The 23963-nt window shown below is 41.3% G+C and overlaps 2 protein-coding genes across 3 annotated transcripts in view; both read left to right on the top strand.

Annotated features, from left to right (window-relative positions):
* Nucleotides 1–1456, top strand: part of bop1 (BOP1 ribosomal biogenesis factor) — a 33950-nt gene extending 32494 nt beyond the window's left edge. For both annotated transcript variants that reach the window (XM_080442169.1, XM_080442170.1), the window contains exon 17: nt 1022–1456. In XM_080442169.1, coding sequence (XP_080298295.1) covers nt 1022–1175 — 154 coding nt within the window. In that variant the 3' untranslated portion in view covers nt 1176–1456. The remainder of the gene's footprint in view (nt 1–1021) is intronic.
* A 3590-nt stretch (nt 1457–5046) lies between these two features.
* On the top strand, nt 5047–23632 carry hgh1 (HGH1 homolog). The gene is made up of 10 exons (XM_080442173.1): nt 5047–5104; nt 5923–6048; nt 6252–6390; nt 7312–7449; nt 8889–9049; nt 11670–11770; nt 14039–14137; nt 19948–20039; nt 21548–21670; nt 22701–23632. Exons 2-10 carry the CDS (start codon nt 5936–5938, stop codon nt 22911–22913), a joined length of 1179 nt encoding a protein of 392 aa, XP_080298299.1. The 5' UTR covers nt 5047–5104; nt 5923–5935; the 3' UTR covers nt 22914–23632.
* The last annotated feature ends 331 nt before the right edge of the window (nt 23633–23963 follow it).

Genomic DNA, 23963 nt, shown 5'->3' on the forward strand with positions numbered 1-23963 from the left:
CCTTGTTTATCATATACAGCCCGTTAATTCTGTGTTTTCATCTATCTATTAACTTGAGTCTGCCTCTAATCAAACCACCTGTCTGTGTGTCAGTGATGTGTCTGTCTCTCTAATCTAGCCACCTGTCTGTGTGTCAGTGATGTGTCTGTCTCTCTAATTTAACCACCTGTCTGTGTCAGTGATGTGTCTGTCTCTCTAATCCATACATGGGCAAATGTACGGCCCACAGGTTAATATTGGAATACTGATATATTATTGATTTCAGCTGTTCCAATCACAAATATGCAAACATGACCCACTTTAATTACTTCAGTCTATATTAGTAGTTTAACACATTCCATGCCAGAGGTTAATCTCATAATGTACTCACCAGTGCCAACGTTTTATTGTTTTTTTCTTTTTTTCACGTCGCCATAGACCTTGTTAAAATCCTTAAGATTGAGCTCTGCACTGTTTGTAAACATCGCCCAGATCTCCCTGCGTCTACCAGAAAAAAACACGTGTCAAACGGAGCTCCATTGTTGTAGTTAGAACGGTTTACGTTAAACAGTGATATGCGAGGAGAAAAAACTACAAGGAGAAAATGGAGTTTCAGTTTCGTCATTAGAACGAGGGCCGACGGTTCGCGTAGATCTACGCGATTGGCACGTGGCGGCTTTAAATAGGTTCGCGTAGATCTACGCGATTGGCACTCAATGTGTTAATGACTAGTATTACAATTATATTATCTTTTTTTTTTATGTCCAATGTATTTGTATTTAAGTTAATTAAGTTAACATGTAACTAAATGCATTTGAAAATGTTGCTTTTCAGGATTCCAATTCAAAAATAGCAAAAAATAATTCAGGATTCCAATTCAAAAGTAACAAAAATAAAAATCTACAAGCTCAAAAAAAGTGTGATGCGATGCGTTTTGAGCTATTTAACTAACTTGAGTCTGCCTCTAATCTAACCACCTGTCTGTGTGTCAGTGATGTGTCTGTCTCTAATCTAACCACCTGTCTCTCTCTCTCTCTCCCAGTGACCTCTTACAGAATCCCCTCATAGTTCCGGTCAAGGTGTTGAAAGGTCACGTTGTGACCTCTGACCTGGGTGTCCTCGACGTGACCTTTCACCCCACCCAGCCCTGGCTCTTCTCCTCTGGAGCCGACGCAACCATCAGACTGTTCACCTAGCAACCGCCCGGCAGGCTGTTCACCTAGCAACCGCCCAGCAACCCGCCCTAGCGACCACCTGACCAGTCATCCCAGTCTTTTACCTGGGAACCCTCGTTGCCCCCGGCGATGGATGCTTATTAGAAACACATAGCAAACATGTATCCTAGCAACAGTTTATTTGGATCAAAATGCCAAGTTTGATACTTTTTTTTGTTATTTTCATAATTAATCTTTTGTCATGAAAATGTTTCTCATGTATGACTGACCGTCTCCTTTCAAATAAACTGGTGTTTTTTGAAGTGTGTGTGTGTGTGTGTGTGATTAGATGTGATTAGAATTCAGTTACCCCAAAATATGTATATTTACTAGTGTTAGTTGTTTTGTATCAAATGTTATAGTGTATTAAAATATAAGATCAGGGTTAAGTATATATTTTAAAATGTCATATGATTATGGTTATTAGAACACACATGACATCAATGGTAGTTCATGCTGAGGTCAGATGATGCCAGGGTTCTGATACGTCAAGGACCCTTAAATTAAAGGTAGGGTAAGTGATATTGTTTGGTTAAAACAAAAAGCTTTCTGTTAAAAGTTTAAAGCTCTATATTCTGATAGTAATCATTGCTATAAGAATGTTTGTTCAGTAACATGGGTCTCTTATCTCTGTCTCCAGCTCTTTAATAAACAAAATACATTTTTAGGTAGGTGACAAAATGTCAGCCAATCAGGAGAGAGTACCCATTTTGATAGCGATCCAGTTCCAAATGTGTCTGCTCATTTATTTGTGTCATCACTTCCAATTGCACTTTTTAAAATCTGTATCCTGACTGAGTTCTCTATCCTGATTGGATAAAGTTGGTATCCCGACCTGAATATGCATTTTCTGTTAAATAAAGAGCTGGAGAGACATGGAAACTCCTTTTACTGAACAAACACACTATAGCAATGAGTACTCTGAATATCGGAATATAGAGCTATGTAACTTATTTTAGCCAAAGAAAATCACTTACCCTACCTTTAATATGTATTTGGACACCCATCTGAAAATACAAGTGCCAATCTTTGTGTTAAAAATATTAATTTCCCCTCCAAATTGTTTCAGGATTGCTTTTGAAAATAGATCTACAAGCTCACAACGCATCATGATGTGACACGTTGTGAGCTTTTAGATCTGCTATTTTCAAATGGCCTATTTATAGTTAAATGGTAAAACTGATTTTAATGCTATATTAATTCATTTGGCTGGGGACCCCCTGGAACCCCCTCAAGGACCCCTTGGGGTCCCTGGACCCCACTTTGAGAACCACTGATGACGTGTGTAATATTGAAGGTGGTTCAGCATTCTGACATGCATCTCGATGTCCTGCTACTCCTGCTAGGAAATGAATGTATAGTGTTATCATTTTCATCATTTGAATGCAGTGTATATCGTTTTAATGTAGACATTATCTTGTTTGACCTCACATGGAGACCTCCACGCCTTATGTAGCCTATTTCACTGTAGGACGTGTCAAATATCCGTGTGTGTGTGTGTGTTACTAATGTTCTAAACTGCTTGAACGTACATACATAGGCATTTGAGTCATTGCATACCAGACAATGGTAAATTGTCTGCATTTATTTAGCATCATTCTCCAAAGCACTTTAGAATGCATTTCATATTCACCGATACACACACACACTCAGGTATCTATTACTATACTTGTGCCATTTTCTTTTTGTGTTTTGCCATTTTTAACCATAAGCCTGAAGCCTTAGTGAGATTATTTTTCGGTGCAACAACACAAGCGCACAAACTAGTGTAAATAAGGCATATCATCATAGGCATCCGTCCGTCAGTGATGACGATGGGTTGCGCCTGAGGGGTCTATTCCTCTTGCAGCGGCGACTGTGGCTGCACAGCCCCACTCTGGAGTGACGGTCTCTATTGCAGTTGTTGCAGATGAATGGGGAAGGGTCTGGTACTGGAGTGGGGGCTGCTTCAAGCAGTTTCCTCTTCTGCCTCTTCGCCTGCAGCAAGGAGATGTGCCTCTCCTCAACACGGCGAGTTCCTGAAGCGACAGTCCGCCTCCAGACGCCACAGTCTTTTGCAGCTTCCTCCCAGTTGTTGTGGTCAATGCCTGCCTGCTTCATATCACGTTTACAGACGTCCTTGAAGCGCAAGCGTGGGCGACCAAGAGGTCTGGAGCCTGTTGACAGCTCACCGTACAGGACAGCTCTGGGGAGCCGGCTGGGATCCATCCTGTGGACATGGCCAAGCCACCTATATCTAATCCCTAAACCTAATTTCTAAATGCCTAATCCTATTGTATAGTAATACACACACACACACACACACACACACACACACACACACACACACACACACACACACACACACACACACACACACACACACACACACATTCACCCACCGATGGAAGGCAATGCAAGGCAAGGCAACAATCTGCTCATCATCAGGAGAATTTAGGGATTACAGTGTCTTGCACAAGGGTACTAATTGACAAGAAGCCAGCCAGGAGGAGCCAGCCGGGGATCAAACCAGGGACCTTTCCGACACCAAGGCGGCCACTTCTCAAAGTGGGGTCCAGGCCAGGACCTTCAGGGTTCCTTAGGAGGGTTCCAAATGGATCCTTACAGGTCTGTAACTCTAAGAGTATACAAACGGAACCAAATGGACTCTTACGGGTCCATTTGGTTCCATTTGTACACTCTCAGAGTTATGGGGGTCCTTGAAATTAACTATTTTTTTATGGGTCACGAGTAATAATACGAGTAATACAGCACCATCCACGATCAAATAGAAAAATCCTCTAGTATGCACCTACAGTAGCCCTGGTTCAGAGCGTTAGTGAGTCAACTCACTAACGCTCTGAACCAGGGCTACACCTACAGTAGCCTCTGTCACAAGTGTCATGGCACTACTTGTTCCTGTTTTTTGAAAATGTATTTACAACCAGTACATCTACATAAACGTTCATATTTCAAATATAAAGTGCTGACCCCCCGGCCACGGATGTAAAAAGTTAAAGCGCATGGGTCTAAGTACCTGTATATTACTTATTGTTCAATAAAAAGCTTAAAAATAAAAAATAATAAAAAGATTTCATAATGTGTCAGAGTGCAATACACCTCTCAACCGATAAGGGCGCGTTGTGAAAGCACTTGGAGAAATTTTGAAAAAAATGGCCGGCGATTGGATTAAAGCTTTTTATTTAACAATACGGAAGATACGGGTACTTAGACCCAGGCGCTTTAACTTGTAACATCCGTGGCCGTGGGGTCAGCACTTTATATTTGAAATTTGAACGTTTATGTATACATCGTATCCCAAAACTAATGGTAGATTCCAAACCGCACTGATGTTTAAGGTTTGGTCCGGAGCATAATATTTTAGGTCCGGAGCGAAACTACCCGTTTAAATCGCTTATTTAGTCAGCCTGTGGCCATGTTTCCCATTCAACCCGGAAAACCCCCCTACGTCCGCTGCCAGTACTGCTCCCGGTTTGGCTACAATGGGAAACATGGCCACAGGCTGACTAAATAAGCGATTTAAACGGGTAGTTTCGCTCCGGACCTAAAATATTATGCTCCGGACCAAACCTTAAACATCCGTGTGGTTTGGAATCTATCATTAGTTTTGGGATACGATGTATACAAAAGGGTAAACAACGGAGCCTTGGCGGACGTTCCACCGATTCTGGATGACAACGACATAGAACCTCATCTCGGAGCTGTATAGCGGAGTTAGAGGTTCTTAATGGAGCTGAGGGCTACTATGCACCTTGCTGCTGAAGACACGGTTCAACAGGACACCAATATCGATGTAACACCGTCAAAGAAGTGACGTAACTCTGAAGGCGGAGCTTCTGTCATCATAACACGGAAGCAGTCAGTTGTCTGTGTAACATGCGGCTGATCTGATGTGAAGAGAAGACACTCTGGTAAATAAAATAACATCTACAAGATTTTATTTGTTTAAAGATCAAATAATGAGTTTACTATGGCCTTAATATGAATGGAGACACAGATCGAGACTGTAATCAATTCCTTTCGTATCATTTTTGTTGATTACAATTTATATATATATATATATATAAAAACAATTATTTGGCCAAAGAATCCTTTAGGTTTAAAGCTCCTTTCTAACAGGAACAATCGACCCCATATTCGATCAATAACATCTTTCCAGATGCTGTCCTCTCACCTTGAGACTGATCTGTTCATGTTTTGACTTATAGCCTTTATAAAATAGAAAATACATCTATGATAGCCTTGATCCAATGCTAGTTTTGACTAATCATCATTATAACAGATCTATGATGCAATGTTTCATATAACTTGCTTCCTCTGTCTACTGGCGTCATTGTTAATGTGCAGTGGTGGACAAAGTACTCACATGTTGTACAGTACTTGAGTAAAAGTATGAATACCACAATGTAGAAATACTCTACAAGTTAAAGTCTGGTACTGAGAATTCTTGTTTTTATTTATTTATTTTGTAAATGTGAAGCTAGCATGTAATTTTCCTCACTTAAAAAAACATTGAAATCTCAACATGGTTACCCAGGTTAAATCATTAAAAATGTTTGTTTACAATACTTTTTTCTTTTTTTTAACATATTTTGTCTTATATTTTGATGTGTGATCTTGTAGTTTGATTGGCAGCATGCTGTTTGTTTATATGTTGATGTTTGTTTATCATATAGTTTGATTGACAGCATGCTGTTTGTTTATATGTTGATGTTTGTTTATCTTGTAGTTTGATTGACAGCATGCTGAGTGAGTCAGAATCAGCGGAGCTATTCAGCTCCTTCCTGAAGCCCGACACCCGGCCAGATGTCAAAGGTCACGCTACTGAATACATACTGGGTCTGTCTGCAAACAGGTACTATTACTAATACTACCGTTACTACTACTACTCTAATGCTACTACTGTTACTACTACAAGTACTACTGCTCCTACAAGTAAGTGTGTGTGTGTGTGTGTGTGTGTGTGTGTGTGTGTGTGTGTGTGTGTGTGTGTGTGTGTGTGTGTGTGTGTGTGTGTGTGTGTGTGTGTGTGTGTGTGTGTGTGTGTGTGTGGTGTAGGGACGGATGTCGTTTTCTCCGTTCTAAACCTGATGTGGTGGTTGCCATGGTGGCCCTGATGTCTGACCCGTCCTTCGCCATAGCGAAGGACTGTTACCACGCTGTGATCAACCTGTCAGCTGATGAGACACTGCATGAGGTTAGCACACACACAATAAGCTCAAAAGCGTATTTCCATTGTGGCAGTGTTGATTTCGTCGACTAAAACTATGACGAAAAATGTTCGTCGACTACCTTTTTTCACTGAAGAAAACGAAATAAAAAGGTAATAAAATCTAAGCTACGATGACTAAAACTAAGACTAAATATAGTGACAATTCCGTCAACAAATAAAAACTTGACTAAAATGTTAGGGAGGGACTAGTGGAGAAGAGAAGATCCAATAGAACTAAAACATTTTATGTTTGGTCAGATCTACAAGCTCACAACGTGTCACGATGCGACGCGTTGTGAGCTTGTAGATCGGCTATTTTCATCATGCAACCAAGTGTAAAATCAGCCATTACGATGCCATCAAGGCACCGCCAAAATACATTTTAGTCGGCTAATCTTATGATATTTAGTCGATGAAAACTAGACTAGATTTTTGCTGTCAAAATCAACACTGCATTGTGGTCCTTTGATTGAGTTCAGATGTATATTCAAAACAGTGAACTACCTTTAACTAACAGCATTAAACTACAGTGTAGCTACGTTAAAGTAATGAAACCAACTATAATTAGTGAATGAAATATAACCAATTATAACTAATGTAGGTTTTCCTCTCTTCCTCCTCTCCTCTCCTCTCCTCTCCTCTCCTCTCCTCTCCTCTCCTCTCCTCTCCTCTCCTCTCCTCTCCTCTCCTCGCTTCCTCTCTCCTGTCCTCTCCCCTTGCCTCCTCCCCTCACTTCCTCCCCTCTCCTTTCCTCTCCTCTCCCCTTGCCTCCTCCCCTCACTTCCACTCTCCTTACCCTCTCTCCTCTCCTGTCTCCTCTCACCTTGCATACTCTCCTCTCCTCTCCTCTCCTCTCCTCTCCTCTCCTCTCCTCTCCTCTCCTCTCCTCTCCTCTCCTCTCTCCAGGTCTTGGTAAAACACAGTGATCTCCTGTCGTTCTTGTTCAGGAATCTAGTGGATCCACAGTTCCAGTTGTCAGATCAAATCTGCACCATCCTGTCCAACCTGAGTCGCCACAAGAACACCTGTAGATCTGTCCTCAAGGTCTGTCAGATCTAACTGCCTAATGGTCTGTCAGATCTAACTGTAGAAGAGTTGTGCAGGTTGAACTTTGACCTCAGTCAGTGATCCTCAACCTTTTTGGCTCGAGACCCAAAATCTCCCTGGGACCAAAGCTACTGAAAATAGCTGATCTACAAGCTCACAGCGTGTCGCGATGTGACATGTTGTGAGCTTGTAGATCTGCTATTTTCACTACGTCTTCTTTTTATTTTTTATGGAATGTCATGCTTGATTGGCTGACAATTTGAGATTTTCCTTTTTTGCAAAGAAAAAAATATATGTACTCACGACCCATAAAAATGCGTCCGCCAGTGTTTGGGAAACACTGCATTAGACCACAGACCCCCATTTGAAATAATCTCTAGGACCCCAATCTGCACTGTAAAACCCTTCAGTGTTCATTTAACTCTCAGAGCTACAGACCCATAATGCTGCGTTCACACTGACTGACAGATACAGAGATACAAAGCTACACATAGTGGTTCCTTTTCTACTTAAGTAAAAGTATCAATACTACAATGTAGAAATACCCTGTTACAAGTAAAAGTCCGGAATTCAAAATTTACTTGAGCAAAAGTATTGGTATCAAAATGTACTTAAAGTACCAAAAGTAGAAAGTACTCATTATGCAGATTTCACAAGTTTTCAGCGCCGCACTGGCTACACATTTGTAGCTTTGTATCTGAAGCTGTTGAAACCAGCTCAACTTTTTTTGCAGCTTTGTAGCTGTTGTAGCAGCTACACATGTCGGATGTATATTTGTATCTTCATTGAAAATGAATGGTAGCCTGTATCGTTGCAGCTGCCAGTGTGAACGCAGAATAAAGCTGAATTCCAATACCTCGGCCACTCGCTCACTCCCACTCGCTCACTCCAGCTTGACCCGGAAATAGTCTGGGCCCAATTGGTCATTTGCTTTTTGGAGGAGATGAGTGGAGTTGAGTGGAGGAGCCCCCCCCTCCCCCTCCCCCCCCGCCGCTCACTTGCTGCCCGTGCCCACACACACACACACACACACACACACACACACACACACACACACACACACACACACACACACACACACACGCTTAACTAAAAATCATTTCTGTATCGGTTTGTTGAAGACACACATTTTCTTCAGCTTCAGCTGATAAAGTAACTGAAAGGAGCCACTGGCTTCATTGCGTTGCATGATATAAAGCATATACAATGATATACATTGTAATATATTGTGCACACTCATTCTGTCTCAAAAGATAAGAATAGCTAATTCCTCTCCGTGCATGCCTCAATGCACAGACTGCTACAAATGACTGTGACAAAGATTATGTTTAAAATTGTTGTATTAACAAGCGATGGGATTGGAGAAGATGGGGGTTTGTTTACAGGTGTTGGAAGAACAAGCGATGGGATTGGCTAAACTGGGGGTTTGTTTACAGGTGTTGGAAGAAGAGGAAGCAGCCTTGGGATTGGCTAAGCTGGTGGAGATCTTCTGCACTGAAGACTTCAACAAGATGGCGTCTCTGCACTACCTGGCTCCGCTGCTGTCCAATCTCACACAACTTCCTGAAGCCAGAAGCTTCCTATTGGACAAGGACAGGTAGGGGGTGGAGCTAGTCTGTGTGTGTGAGTGTGTGTGTGTGTGTGTGTGCGTATGAGTGATGTTAGGTGTGCGCAGGGATGCATTGGTCATGGGACGCGGTAACACTTTTTTGAGCAGGAGCATGCGCACACACGTGCATTTATTTAAAACAATCCTTAAATTAACACCTCAACAAAGTTTACAAAGGCTGCCGACTGCCGGGTGTCACACCAGGTGAATTAACATAGGAATGAGCCTAGATGCATATCAATGACCATTGTGTGACCTGTAGTGTAAGTGTTAAGCAACGTGCGCGTGACGTCTTTAAAATAGAGTCCCACCACTAACAAAATCACCAATACAACACTGGGTGTGCGTCCTGCATCTCATTAACACATCCACTGCCAAGGGCTAATCTCATAATGTACTCACCAGTGCCAAGGTGTTTTTGTTGTTTTTTTGTTTTTTTCATGTCGCCATAGATCTTGTTAAAATCCTTAAGATTGAGCGCTACACGGTCTGTTTACATCCGCGCGATCTCCCTGTATCTCCCAGTGAAAACCACGTGTCAAACGGGGCATCCATGTTTGAGTTAGAGCGGATTACGTTAAACAGTGAAATGCGAGGAGAAAAAACTACAGGAAGAGAATTGAGTTTCAGTTTCGTCTGTAGAACGGGAGCGGGCGTGCTCGTCAAAACCGGATCCCAAATAATTCTATTTCCTGTCATCAAACCGGAAACGGAAGTGGATCAAAAAAATTCCGAAAGTGCACCCGGACCGCGCATGCGCGAAAAGACCGCAGCCCGTAGGGCTACGGTCTCGGCGCTTAACAGTTGGATTTAACGGCCCGTAGGACTACGGTTTTGGCAGTTAATGTGTTAAAATCATCATCAATGCGTCCAGTGGGAACATGCTGTGTTTTTAATCAAACCATTAAGTGTTCGTCAACTACCTTTTTTCATTGACAAAAACTAAACAAAAACTAGATCAAAACTAAGCTATGATGACTAAGGCTAAATATATTGACAATTTTTTCAACAAATTAAAACTAGTGGAGAAGAGATTCAGTGGAACTAATACAAGTCCTTTCATGCGTGTGACGCCATCATAATATACAGTCGACTAAATCAACTGTAGATTTAGTTGACTAAGATCGTCATATGACAAAAAATATGACTGAAACTAAATTGGAATGTTATTCAAAAGACTATGAATACAACTAAATTAACACTGGTTTCGGCTGTGCAGCCTTTTGCAATGTTTGTCTTGTCAATATGAGGCATAATATGGAACAATACAAAATATCGTCGCTGTGGGCCATTTTTCTACTTTTTTCATGTTTTTAATATAAATCGGTGCTATTGAACAACATTTTGTGTTTGGGTTTTACAAATATTGAACCAATGAAAAGTATTCAAAAGCTCTTCTGACTAAACCTCATAACTCCATTGGATCCTAAAAACTGGTCCACCTAACTCCAACTTTAGAGAAAACGTTTTTTTCCATCATTGTTTAGAATGACGAAGTCAGACGGAAAATAAATCTCCACATTAATGGTCAAAAACCTCCTAACTCCACATGAGCTGTATCCAAATACAGCTAATGCAGCTCATGTGGAGTTAGGAGGTTTTTGTAAAGTGATGATAATATAAGGACACATTGAAGTATCTGACAATGTATAAAGTCACCATACCAACTTTGATGAGCGCGGTGGCAGCGTTAAAGGTAGGGTAAGTGATATTTTTTGGTTGAAACAAAAAGTTTTTTGTTAAAAGGTTAAAGCTCTATATTCTGATAGTACTCATTGCTATAGAGTGTTTGTACAGTAACAAGGGTCTCCCTGTCTCTCCAGCTCTTCAATAAACAGAAAATACATTTTCAGGTGCGTGGCAAATCTTCAGCCAATCAGGAGAGAGTACCCATATATCAGCTTCATTTTTATAGTGTTCCACTTCCAAACGTGTTTGCTAATTTCTTTGTGTCATCACTTCCAATTTCACTTGTTTATCCTGTGTCCTGTGTGTGTTCTCTCTCCTGATTGGACAAAATTGGTATCCCGACCTGAAAATGCATGTTCTATTTATCAAAGAGCTGGAGAGACATGGAGACTCCTGTTACTGAACAAACACTCTATAGTGTGTATAGTATATAGAGTAGCATCAGAATATAGAGCTATTTAACACTTATTTGAACAAAGGAAAGTCACTTACCCTACCTTTAATAAATGAGGGCACTCAGGTGGTGCAGGGGTAAAGTACCTGCCCACCACCATGGAGTCTAGGACTGTGGTTCTCTAACTATTTCATGCCAAGGACCCCCAAATTAATAAGTATTTGGTCGCGGACCCCCATCTGAAAACGTGTTGTGCCAGGGACCCCCAGAAGAGAAGATCTATATATGTATTTTTCAAAAACATATATTGTGATGTGTTGCTGTGTTAACTACTTTTGCTGGGGACCCCCTGAAACCCCCCCAAGGACCCCTGGGGGTCCCCGGACTCCACATTGAGAACTATATGGCACTACGCCCTCCCGGGTAAAAAACTATTATAATAATTGGCTACTCTAAATGTCAAATATATTTTTTTAAGATGACAACATTTTTTAATGTGTGTGTGTGTGTGTGTGTGTGTGTTAGGTGTGTGATTCAGAGGCTGTTCCCTTACACTCTGTATGAAGCATCAACGGTAAGAAGAGGAGGAGTTATTGGATCTCTACGTAACTGCTGCTTTGACCACAGTGAGAGACACACACACACACACACACACACACACACACACGTTTCTGGAGGACATGGAGCCTATAATGAAAATAGATTAAATGGTATTTAATGTTTACATCCTACTCTTATGAAGTTGTTTTTGTTTGTTCTGTTTTTGTAAAGCGACAGTACAGAGAAAAGCACATATATATTGGATGTATTATTACTACAAATTTAACGCATTAAAACCTGAGGCCGATTCTGCAAATGTCTTCTAAATCTAAACGTCTTCTAAACAGTTTTCTGCAAAAACTTATGTTGCTATATATCAGTGGTTCCCAAACCTGTTCATGCCGCGGACCCCCAATACTTTGTTCCAGGGACCCCCAGAAGCAATTATTCAAGTTAAAAATGGTTACCTTACACATTGAGTGCCAAAAACGGTCCGGACCATTTTTGAGAATCCAAACGAGGTGTGCCAAAAATGGTTATAACCGTTTTTGGATTTTTTTTTTTTACAATTTTTTTTCCTTCACAGCACCAGGAGATATCATTTTTCGAAGATTTAGACTTTAATCCACTTCCTGGTTAACTTATGACTTCAAAAGCCTGTATCTCGGCTCCTGTGTACTTTTTTTTTACTATGTATTTTTGACTATTTTTGACTATTTTCAACTGGCTGCAACTATGGAACGGATTACCGAATGTTTTAAATTTTTTCCCCCCGATTGTACGAGACCTCTATGTGTGTAATGAGGGGATCACCGTGAGGACGGTGATCACTGAAAATATTTTATGACTACTTGAAAAAGGTTCAAAAATGGTTTAAAATCCAGGCACTGACTGTACCCTGTTTAAAAAAAAAACTGGCACTCAATTTGTTAATTGTTGCACAAATGTTCAAGATTTAAAAAAAATAGCAGATATACAAGCTCATAGCGCGGCACGAAGTGATGCGCTATGAGCTTGTAGATCTGCTATTTTGTGGGTTGACCAATCAATCTGACATTGGCATTGACCATTGGCACGTGAAGATCGTGACAAAGCCATTAAAAAAAATGTACTTTCCCCAAATGTAAGCAGTTTATTAGTGTTTTGTGAACGGTCCTCCCAGGCAATGGGATCTGTAGTTGTGGTTGCAGTCCCATAGCCCGACTGGACGGAGGGTGGAAATGGCGGGTATGGACTACTGTAGTAAAACACTCAAGGCAAAGTATCATACTTTAGTTTAGGTGGACAGTCAATTAAGAAATAATAAACTGTCATTATATATAAATATGTATGCATACGTATGACTATTTGAACACGTCATTATACTGTATTGCTGTCTGGTGGAAACCTTGTAAGTCCAAAACCGTTACTTTTTATTGAATTTTTTTGTGTGAAAATCTTGTATGATGAAGTAGGGCATTAATTTACAGGAAAAAATAATAAATATTTGAAACATGGAGATACCATGTTTCTGCCTGACAGCAACGATATACAGTATGTATGTAGCACATATGAACAGATCATATGTATGTGCATGTAAGCACTTAAACCCTCTAGACTTGGTAAACTGGACCTGAGTTGGCTCTGTACTTGGGCCGCTTTTTTCATATCAAATCTACACAGTGACCAAAAAATGTAATAGCTTGTAGATCAGCTATTTTTGGCTAATGTCCCCTAGAGTTGTTCCGATTCCTGATTCCGGAATCAGTATCAGGAAGGAAAAACTGGTATCTGGTACATGTCTAGTCCCCCCCCCCCCCCCCCCATAATATGGATGATGGGGTTCAAGTGGTTAAAATGTAATTATATTGTGTATACCATGGGTCTTCAAGAGGGGGTCCGGGACCCCTAGGGGGTCCTCAGAGTTACTGCAGGGGGGGCCGCAGTAACTCTGAACCCTAGCATCCATCCCTATTCACCGGAAATAGCCGATACAAGCTCGAGCTTGTAGATCGGCTATTTTCGGTGAAGACATTAAGGTGTAGAGGGAAAACGAGCAGACCAAGTCGAGAGCCAAGGGTCGAGTTGACTAGAGGGTTTATAAGTGGTTAAATGTCTGAAAATACACATTAACAAAAAAATCATTAATTTACACAACACTGTCAAACAAGTCTATGAAGCTATCTATGAAGCTATGAAAAAGTTGAAACTGCAACAGCATTGTATACAGTATGCAGTGGGGGTCCCTGCTTCATCTCTCTCTCTCTCAGCTAAGAGGTCCTTGGCCTGAAAAACGTTGAAGACCCCTAGTATATACAGTATGCACTACATTTGAACATAATATCATAATATGTATGTCATATTTGTGTGTCCAGCCCATCATGAGTGGCTGCTGAGCGACGCAGTGGACATCCTACCGTTCCTTGTGCTCCCATTGGCCGGTCCAGAAGAACTTACAGACGAAGAGAATGAAGGTAGATGTGTGTGTGTGTGTGTGTGTGTGTGTGTGTGTGTGTTAGGGCATTCACAGAATAGTCGAATATTCGAATATTCGAATATCAAACCGACTATTCGACTATCAAACCACTATTCGACTATTCAAAAAAAAAAAAAAAAGCATTTTTTTTAGATTTTCTTTTTTTTAGTGGCTTTTCTAGAGCAGACACGCAGCTGTGAGCTCTGGTGTGACGTCAACTCGCATTCCTTGAGTCGAGTCATCAATGTAATTGAAAAAAAATAAATAATCAAACCGAATAATCGACTATTCGAATACTTTTGGGTCGAATAATTCGAATGCCATAAATCACTATTCGTTAATGTGTGTGTGTGTGTGTGTGTGTGTGTGTGTGTGTGTGTGTGTGTGTGTGTGTGTGTGTGTGTGTGTGTGTGTGTGTGTGTGTGTGTGTGTGTGTGTGTGTGTGTGTGTGTGTGTGTGTGTGTGTGTGTGTGTGTGTGTGTGTGTGTGTGTGTGAAGCCTTTATGACCAAGGTCATTAAATACCAACAACTCCTATATACCATCTCAGAGCTGGGCTATAGGTGCAGAATATTTGTTTTTATATTTGGCAGCCTAGGACATACCCACACACTGGTTGTTAGAGGGCTTCAACAACTTGGGATGCCCAAAATGGAGGCAAAAAGGCTGGCAAAGTATTGTGCTGTCTCTGCTATAATTGGTAGCCGTCACATATGGCGTGCGTGTATCTGGGTGTACTCGACCACAAATATCCACTGGTGTCTGTACTACTCCATACATGTACAAAGTGCTTATACTAAAGCCATGGATGTTACAATTTACAATGTAGGAGTGTTGTCCAGGGTCTTTTAGTGAAGGGAGAAGAGTCTAGGACGTGTGGAGCGTTGTCCAGGGTGTTTTAGAGAAGGGAGAAGAGTCTAAGACAGTGTTTGTCAACCCTGGCAATCGGACCTTTTTTGGGCCGTGAGTGGAATGAAAAAGAAATAAATCAACCCCCTCCCCCCCAGAACAATAGATGCGTCATGGGCTGCTGATGCCTTAACACATTGACTGCCAGAATTATTTCATAATTTTTTAGCCAGTGCCAGAGTTTTTCATTGGAAAAAAAAAAGTACTCAGGAGCCGAAATACAGCATTTTTAAGTTTTAAGTTAACAAGGAAGTGGATAGGAGTCTAGATCTTCAACTAATCATATATCCTTGGTCTTTGGGTGAAATTGGAAAAAAAAAACATTAAAAAAAAAAAGAACTTCACGTAGATCTACGCGATTGGCACGTGGCGGCTTTAAAGCGGTTCGCGTAGATCTACGTGATTGGCAGTCAATGTGTTAAAGGGTCTACTCCATGAATTTTAACTTTTTCTTCTTTTTTGTGTGTTTTTGGTCTCCCCTACCTCTCTTCTATCCTCAAAAATACCCCAGTTTGAACACTCAGGCCTTCACAGCAAATCTGGGGTTTTCTGTGAATTGGTCTAAAAACAGGCCAAACTGATTTGGTCCCCCTGCCTACGTCACGTCAGGGAACAATTCCTCCCGTTTTTCAGTTCCAACCAAAAAAATAAATAATTTAAATATTATTATTTTTTAAATGTTTTTTCTTTTTTTTACTTTTTCCACACAGAACCAGGAGATAACATGTATACAAACTGGCTCAATAGCGCCCCGTGCCAAACAGGACAATGTGGTAATGCAGGTGAAAGTGCTTTATAAGCCAGAGAGAAGTTAGTTGGAATGAGTATATCTGAGGCTTGATTTAGGCTCAAACCTTTTGAAAAACGTTTGAGGGACATAAACAATATGATATTAAATATTATTATTATTTTTTTTAATTCATGGTGTAGTCCCTTTAAGACATTGCTCATCGTCCGTTGCGGACACATCCAGTGAATCGACCCTCGCACATATAAAATGCAAATGTTTGGCTTTGTCTTCACGCGGCCATCACCTGTACTCGCCTGGCAGGTACTCAGGGGTGAAAGTGGGTCGGAACGGGCCGATACGGCGGACCTGAACGTCGTACCTGCGATGAGGGGCTGTCCTGTCCCAAAAGCCCATGTTATAACCTGCCATGATGAATGTCCAACAATAAAACACTACATAAGTGTTAGTTTTCTTATAAAGTGCTTCTAAATCACTCCAGTGTGTTTGTGTCAACGTAATCCGTGTAGTTTGTGGTGTTTAATTACTCCTCCACGGAGAGAATCTCTTGCAACTTCAAGCCGCGGTGCCCTCGATATATAACCGGAAAACTCGCCCCAAAACACGCTCGCCCCCATTTCTTTTCGCGGACCAGCGGTTCTTGTATTCCTGTATTTGTTTTACTGAGGATAAGGTTAGAAATAAGTTTAAGGTTAGCCATATTATTAGTTTTACTGAGGTTACGTTTAGGAATAAGGTTAGGTTTAGGCATAGTTTAATGAGGTTACGTTTAGGAATACCAGGTGAATATCACCGGATTTCCCCCGGGGTGACTGTTTTGGGGCGAGAGTTTTGGTGTTCGTCTGTAGTGGGCAACAGCGCATGCGTCCGCAATAATGCTATCAGGATCAGATTATTAGATATTAGAAGTATATTGGGTACCAAATATACTTACCAAAGAAGTTTTACTCTGGGAAGGTTTTCAGACTCCATTTATTGCACTGACCCAAGTTTATATATTTGTAGGCCAAAGATTTATATATTTGTAATGGTCAAGGTTTCTTTATACCTGCCCAATTGTGTGTGTGTGTGTGTGTGTGTGTGTGTGTGTGTGTGTGTGTGTGTGTGTGTGTGTGTGTGTGTGTGTGTGTGTGTGTGTGTGTGTGTGTGTGTGTGTGTGTGTGTGTGTGTGTGTGTGTGTGTGTGTGTGTGTGTGTGTGTGTGTGTGTGAAGCCTTTATGACCAAGGTCATTAAATACCAACAACTCCTATATACCATCTCAGAGCTGGGCTATAGGTGCAGAATATTTGTTTTTATATTTGGCAGCCTAGGACATACCCACACACTGGTTGTTAGAGGGCTTCAACAACTTGGGATGCCCAAAATGGAGGCAAAAAGGCTGGCAAAGTATTGTGCTGTCTCTGCTATAATTGGTAGCCGTCACATATGGCGTGCGTGTATCTGGGTGTACTCGACCACAAATATCCACTGGTGTCTGTACTACTCCATACATGTACAAAGTGCTTATACTAAAGCCATGGATGTTACAATTTACAATGTAGGAGTGTTGTCCAGGGTCTTTTAGTGAAGGGAGAAGAGTCTAGGACGTGTGGAGCGTTGTCCAGGGTGTTTTAGAGAAGGGAGAAGAGTCTAAGACAGTGTTTGTCAACCCTGGCAATCGGACCTTTTTTGGGCCGTGAGTGGAATGAAAAAGAAATAAATCAACCCCCTCCCCCCCAGAACAATAGATGCGTCATGGGCTGCTGATGCCTTAACACATTGACTGCCAGAATTATTTCATAATTTTTTAGCCAGTGCCAGAGTTTTTCATTGGAAAAAAAAAAGTACTCAGGAGCCGAAATACAGCATTTTTAAGTTTTAAGTTAACAAGGAAGTGGATAGGAGTCTAGATCTTCAACTAATCATATATCCTTGGTCTTTGGGTGAAATTGGAAAAAAAAAACATTAAAAAAAAAAAGAACTTCACGTAGATCTACGCGATTGGCACGTGGCGGCTTTAAAGCGGTTCGCGTAGATCTACGTGATTGGCAGTCAATGTGTTAAAGGGTCTACTCCATGAATTTTAACTTTTTCTTCTTTTTTGTGTGTTTTTGGTCTCCCCTACCTCTCTTCTATCCTCAAAAATACCCCAGTTTGAACACTCAGGCCTTCACAGCAAATCTGGGGTTTTCTGTGAATTGGTCTAAAAACAGGCCAAACTGATTTGGTCCCCCTGCCTACGTCACGTCAGGGAACAATTCCTCCCGTTTTTCAGTTCCAACCAAAAAAATAAATAATTTAAATATTATTATTTTTTAAATGTTTTTTCTTTTTTTTACTTTTTCCACACAGAACCAGGAGATAACATGTATACAAACTGGCTCAATAGCGCCCCGTGCCAAACAGGACAATGTGGTAATGCAGGTGAAAGTGCTTTATAAGCCAGAGAGAAGTTAGTTGGAATGAGTATATCTGAGGCTTGATTTAGGCTCAAACCTTTTGAAAAACGTTTGAGGGACATAAACAATATGATATTAAATATTATTATTATTTTTTTTAATTCATGGTGTAGTCCCTTTAAGACATTGCTCATCGTCCGTTGCGGACACATCCAGTGAATCGACCCTCGCACATATAAAATGCAAATGTTTGGCTTTGTCTTCACGCGGCCATCACCTGTACTCGCCTGGCAGGTACTCAGGGGTGAAAGTGGGTCGGAACGGGCCGATACGGCGGACCTGAACGTCGTACCTGCGATGAGGGGCTGTCCTGTCCCAAAAGCCCATGTTATAACCTGCCATGATGAATGTCCAACAATAAAACACTACATAAGTGTTAGTTTTCTTATAAAGTGCTTCTAAATCACTCCAGTGTGTTTGTGTCAACGTAATCCGTGTAGTTTGTGGTGTTTAATTACTCCTCCACGGAGAGAATCTCTTGCAACTTCAAGCCGCGGTGCCCTCGATATATAACCGGAAAACTCGCCCCAAAACACGCTCGCCCCCATTTCTTTTCGCGGACCAGCGGTTCTTGTATTCCTGTATTTGTTTTACTGAGGATAAGGTTAGAAATAAGTTTAAGGTTAGCCATATTATTAGTTTTACTGAGGTTACGTTTAGGAATAAGGTTAGGTTTAGGCATAGTTTAATGAGGTTACGTTTAGGAATACCAGGTGAATATCACCGGATTTCCCCCGGGGTGACTGTTTTGGGGCGAGAGTTTTGGTGTTCGTCTGTAGTGGGCAACAGCGCATGCGTCCGCAATAATGCTATCAGGATCAGATTATTAGATATTAGAAGTATATTGGGTACCAAATATACTTACCAAAGAAGTTTTACTCTGGGAAGGTTTTCAGACTCCATTTATTGCACTGACCCAAGTTTATATATTTGTAGGCCAAAGATTTATATATTTGTAATGGTCAAGGTTTCTTTATACCTGCCCAATTGTGTGTGTGTGTGTGTGTGTGTGTGTGTGTGTGTGTGTGTGTGTGTGTGTGTGTGTGTGTGTGTGTGTGTGTGTGTGTGTGTGTGTGTGTGTGTGTGTGTGTGTGTGTGTGTGTGTGTGTGTGTGTGTGTGTGTGTGTGTGTGTGTGTGTGTGTGAGATATGTATATATACAAATACATATATAGCCTGGTAAACCCTCCCTCCGGAAATCTCATTGAAATCAAATGGAAATGAGATTTCCGGAGGGAGGGTTTACCAGGCTAATACATATATACCGTATATCTAGGTGTGCCCTGGGATCTTTTGGCTATGCCAGGTGTGCCTTGGCACCAAAAAGGTTGACAAACACTGGTCTAAGACGTGTGGAGTGTTGTCCAGGGTGTTTTAGAGAAGGGAGAAGAGTGTAGGACGTGTGGAGCGTTGTCCAGGGTGTTTTAGAGAAGGGAGAAGAGTCTAAGACGTGTGGAGCGTTGTCCAGGGTGTTTTAGGGAAGAGAGAAGAGTCTGGGACGTGTGGAGCGTTGTCCAGGGTGTTTTAGAGAAGGGAGAAGAGTCTAGGACGCGTGGAGTGTTGTCCAGGGTGTTTTAGAGAAGGGAGAAGAGTCTGGGCCTGTGTCTGTGTGTGTGTGTGTGCGTGCGTGCATGAGTGCATGCGTGTGTCTGTGTGTGTGCCCTCTATTATAATATACTGTAGACTTATATTATGTCTGTCTGTCTGTCCACAGGGTTACCAGTAGATCTACAGTATTTGTCTGAAGACAAAAAGAGAGAACCAGACCCTGATATCAGAAAGATGTTACTGGAAACATTACTGCTGGTAAACACACACACACACACACACACACACACACACACACACACACACACACACACACACACACACACACACACACACACACACACACACACACACACACACACATACACACACACACAGTATAACACATAATACCATAATTAGTCGTAGTTAATAAAAATAATAACAACCCCAAAACATGACAAATATTGTCCAGAAACCCTTAAAGGTGCATTTAACATCAAACAATCAATCAGGGCATTTTGACCTACTTAATGTAACATTACTTGGTAATATGTTGAGCACTCACACAATGTGGTGTGTCCAACTTTATGCTTATAAAGGCTATTTAGATCATAGACTTTATACTGTTTACTTGACCACAAATGTGCACACAGTTATTTAGGTAGCATGTTGTCTAGACTGATGCTAGGTTAATTTTTTTACCTGGTATCCTAGTAGACAGATGCTAGGTTTGATGTTTACCTGGTATCCTAGTAGACAGATGCTAGGTTTGATGTTTACCTGGTATTCTAGTAGACAGATGCTAGGTTTGATGTTTACCTGGTATCCTAGTAGACAGATGCTAGGTTTGATGTTTACCTGGTATCCTAGTAGACAGATGCTAGGTTTGATGTTTACCTGGTATCCTAGTAGACATATGCTAGGTTTGATGTTTACCTGGTATCCTAGTAGACAGATGCTAGGTTTGATGTTTACCTGGTATCCTAGTAGACAGATGCTAGGTTTGATGTTTACCTGGTATCCTAGTAGACAGATGCTAGGTTTGATGTTTACCTGGTATCCTAGTAGACATATGCTAGGTTTGATGTTTACCTGGTATCCTAGTAGACAGATGCTAGGTTTGATGTTTACCTGGTATCCTAGCAGACAGATGCTAGGTTTGATGTTTACCTGGTATCCTAGTAGACATATGCTAGGTTTGATGTTTACCTGGTATCCTAGTAGACAGATGCTAGGTTTGATATTTACCTGGTATCCTAGCAGACAGATGCTAGGTTTGATGTGTACATGGTATCCTAGTAGACAGATACTAGGTTTGATGTTTACCTGGTATCCTATCCTTGTAGCTCTTCTTTTCTTTTATATCTTGTTATTTGTTGCCTGGAGTTCATGTCATTTACTCTGACCTGACACTTTGTAAATCACTCTGGATAAGAATGTCTAAATCAGGGGCTGTTTTTCAGGCCAAGGACCCCTTAACTGAGAGAGATGAAGCAGGGACCCCCACTACATATTGGGGAAAAATTGTGTTGCAGATTTAACCTTTTCATAGATTTCATAGATAGCTTCATTGACTATCATCAGCAGTGTTATGTAAATTAATGTTTTAGTTTTGTTTATTTCAGACATTGAACCACTTTAGCTCTGTACTTGGTCTGCTCTTTTCCCCCCTCTACACTTCCCTCTTTGACGAAAATAGCCGATCTACAAGCTCGAGCTTGTAGATCGGCCCCCTGTTGAAGGCCGCTGGTCTAAATGCTAAATGAATACATTGTGTGTCTCAGTTGACGGCGACCAAGGCCGGCCGGCAGATGCTGCAGAATAAGAAGGTTTATCCAATCATGAGAGAGTTCCATCGCTGGGAGAAAGAACCTCGAATCGGTGCCGTCTGTGAGAAACTCATCCAGGTACAAAGTGTGTGTGTGTGTGTGTGTGTGTGTGTGTGTGTGTGTGTGTGTGTGTGTGTGTGTGTGTGTGTGTGTGTGTGTGTGTGTGTGTGTGTGTGTGTGTGTGTGTGTGTGTGTGTGTGTGTGTGTGTGTGTGTGTGTGTGTGTGTGTGTGTGTGTGTGTGTGTGTGTGTGTGTGTGTGTGTGTGTGTGTGCGTGCGCGCGTGCGTCGTGCGTGCGTCTGGCCACACACACAATATTCATTCATCATTCAAATTACACATTTCTGTTTGCCCTTTAGGCTTTGTACACCACAATTGCACAGGGCAGAAATGACCAAATAACTTCAATATACAAAGAAATGACTGACAATGACCAGTACCTAAATCTATTATGTATTTTGGGCAAAACAGTCCATTTACATAAGAATTTGATACGCGGTGCGTTAAAAGAGCATGGACAACTGTGATGGAAATATGTCATGTTATTTAATCCAGCTGTTTTTATACAGATGAATAGGACAGAATCTACAGATCATGCCAAATAATTGCGATTAGCTCTAATAATTGTGATCAAGCAATTATGTAACATTAAATGTGTATTAAAACTCTCCACAGGGGGGTTACTGTTGACAGAGCTGTTTAACCCATTAAGACCGGGAAGGGAATGCATCTGTGTCATTTTAAGATGTCTTTGGCTATTGAAAAATAGCAGATCTACAAGCTCCTAGTGCGGCACCGAGTGCCACGCTATGAGCTTTAAATGGTCAATGTTTTTTAAATGATGTCATAATTTGTGCAAATCTTATATATATATATATATATTTTTTGGAAAAAGTTTGAGCACCACTGATTATAGCGACACGTTTTTTCAACAAAAAAACAACAACCAAAGGAAGTCAACCAAATAAATCATAAAATAAAATTCATCTCTTATTCTCCTCTCCTCTCCTCTCCTCTCCTCTCCTCTCCTCTCCTCTCCTCTCCTCTCCTCTCCTCTCCTCTCCTCTCCTCTCCTCTCCTCTCCTCTCCTCTCCTCTCCTCTCCTCTAGGTTTTGATAGGAGATGAACCAGAGGAAGGGATGGAGAACCTGATGGAGGTGAAGATACCAGACGATGTGGCGGAGAAACTGAAGGAGGCGGACAGCCGAGAGGAGGCGGAGATAAGGAGAGAGGAGGAGGAGATAAGGAGAGAGAAGGAGGGAGGAGATAAGGAGAGTGGAGGAGGAGAAGAGGAGAGAAGGAAAGAAGAGGAGAAGACGTAGGTGATGGTTGTCATGGTGACATACAAGACTGCTGTCACTGATGACTGACTGATTGCGTGGCTTTCATTGTTACTATAGTAACAACAACATGTCACTGATGACTGACTGAGGGCGTGGCTTTCATTGTTACTATAGTAACAACAACCTGTCACTGATGACTGACTGAGGGCGTGGCTTTCATTGTTACTATAGTAACAACAACATGTCACTGATGACTGACTGAGGGCATGGCTTTCATTGTTACTATAGTAACAACAACCTGTCACTGATGACTGACTGAGGGCGTGGCTTTCATTGTTACTATAGTAACAACAACATTGATGATAACGCTTTCATATTGTTGCTGTCGAGCGCAATCTCCGTGTTTCAAATGTAGTTTTTCTCGAATAAATCAGTGCTATTGGACACCCTTTACGCCTGTGTGTGGGTTTTACAAATATTGAACCAATGAAAAGTTTTAAAACGTGCTTCTTCTGACTCCATTGGATCCTCAAACTGTCGGTCAAACCTCCTAACTCCAACTTAGTTTTCAAATTTTCTGACTTTGTCATTCTAATCAATGATGGACAAAACAAATCAATAATGGACAAAACAACTATCTCCACATTAATGGTCAAAAACCTCCTAACTCCACTTGAGATGGATTTGGGTAAAGTGATGATAATATAAGGACACATTCAAGTATCTGACAATGTATAAAGTCACCATACTAACTTTGATCAGTTTTTCCTGAAAAGTTGGTTTCTGCCAACTTTTCAGGAAAAACTGCACAATAGATAGCAGATATACGTGTGTGTGTGTGTGTGTGTGTGTGTGTGTGTGTGTGTGTGTGTGTGTGTGTGTGTGTGTGTGTGTGTGTGTGTGTGTGTGTGTGTGTGTGTGTGTGTGTGTGTGTGTGTGTGTGTGTGTGTGTGTGTGTGTGTGTGTGTGTGTGTGTGTGTGTGTGTGGCATCATCAGTGTGTAGATTGTCAGTAACTATTTTCGAAGTACTATGTCACCTTGTATGTCCAAAACCGTTCCAAAGTAGTGAAAATTGTATGATGAAGTAG

This window comes from Gymnoscopelus braueri (genome assembly GCF_963280865.1).
Source record: "Gymnoscopelus braueri genome assembly, chromosome: 11".
Taxonomy (NCBI): domain Eukaryota; kingdom Metazoa; phylum Chordata; class Actinopteri; order Myctophiformes; family Myctophidae; genus Gymnoscopelus; species Gymnoscopelus braueri.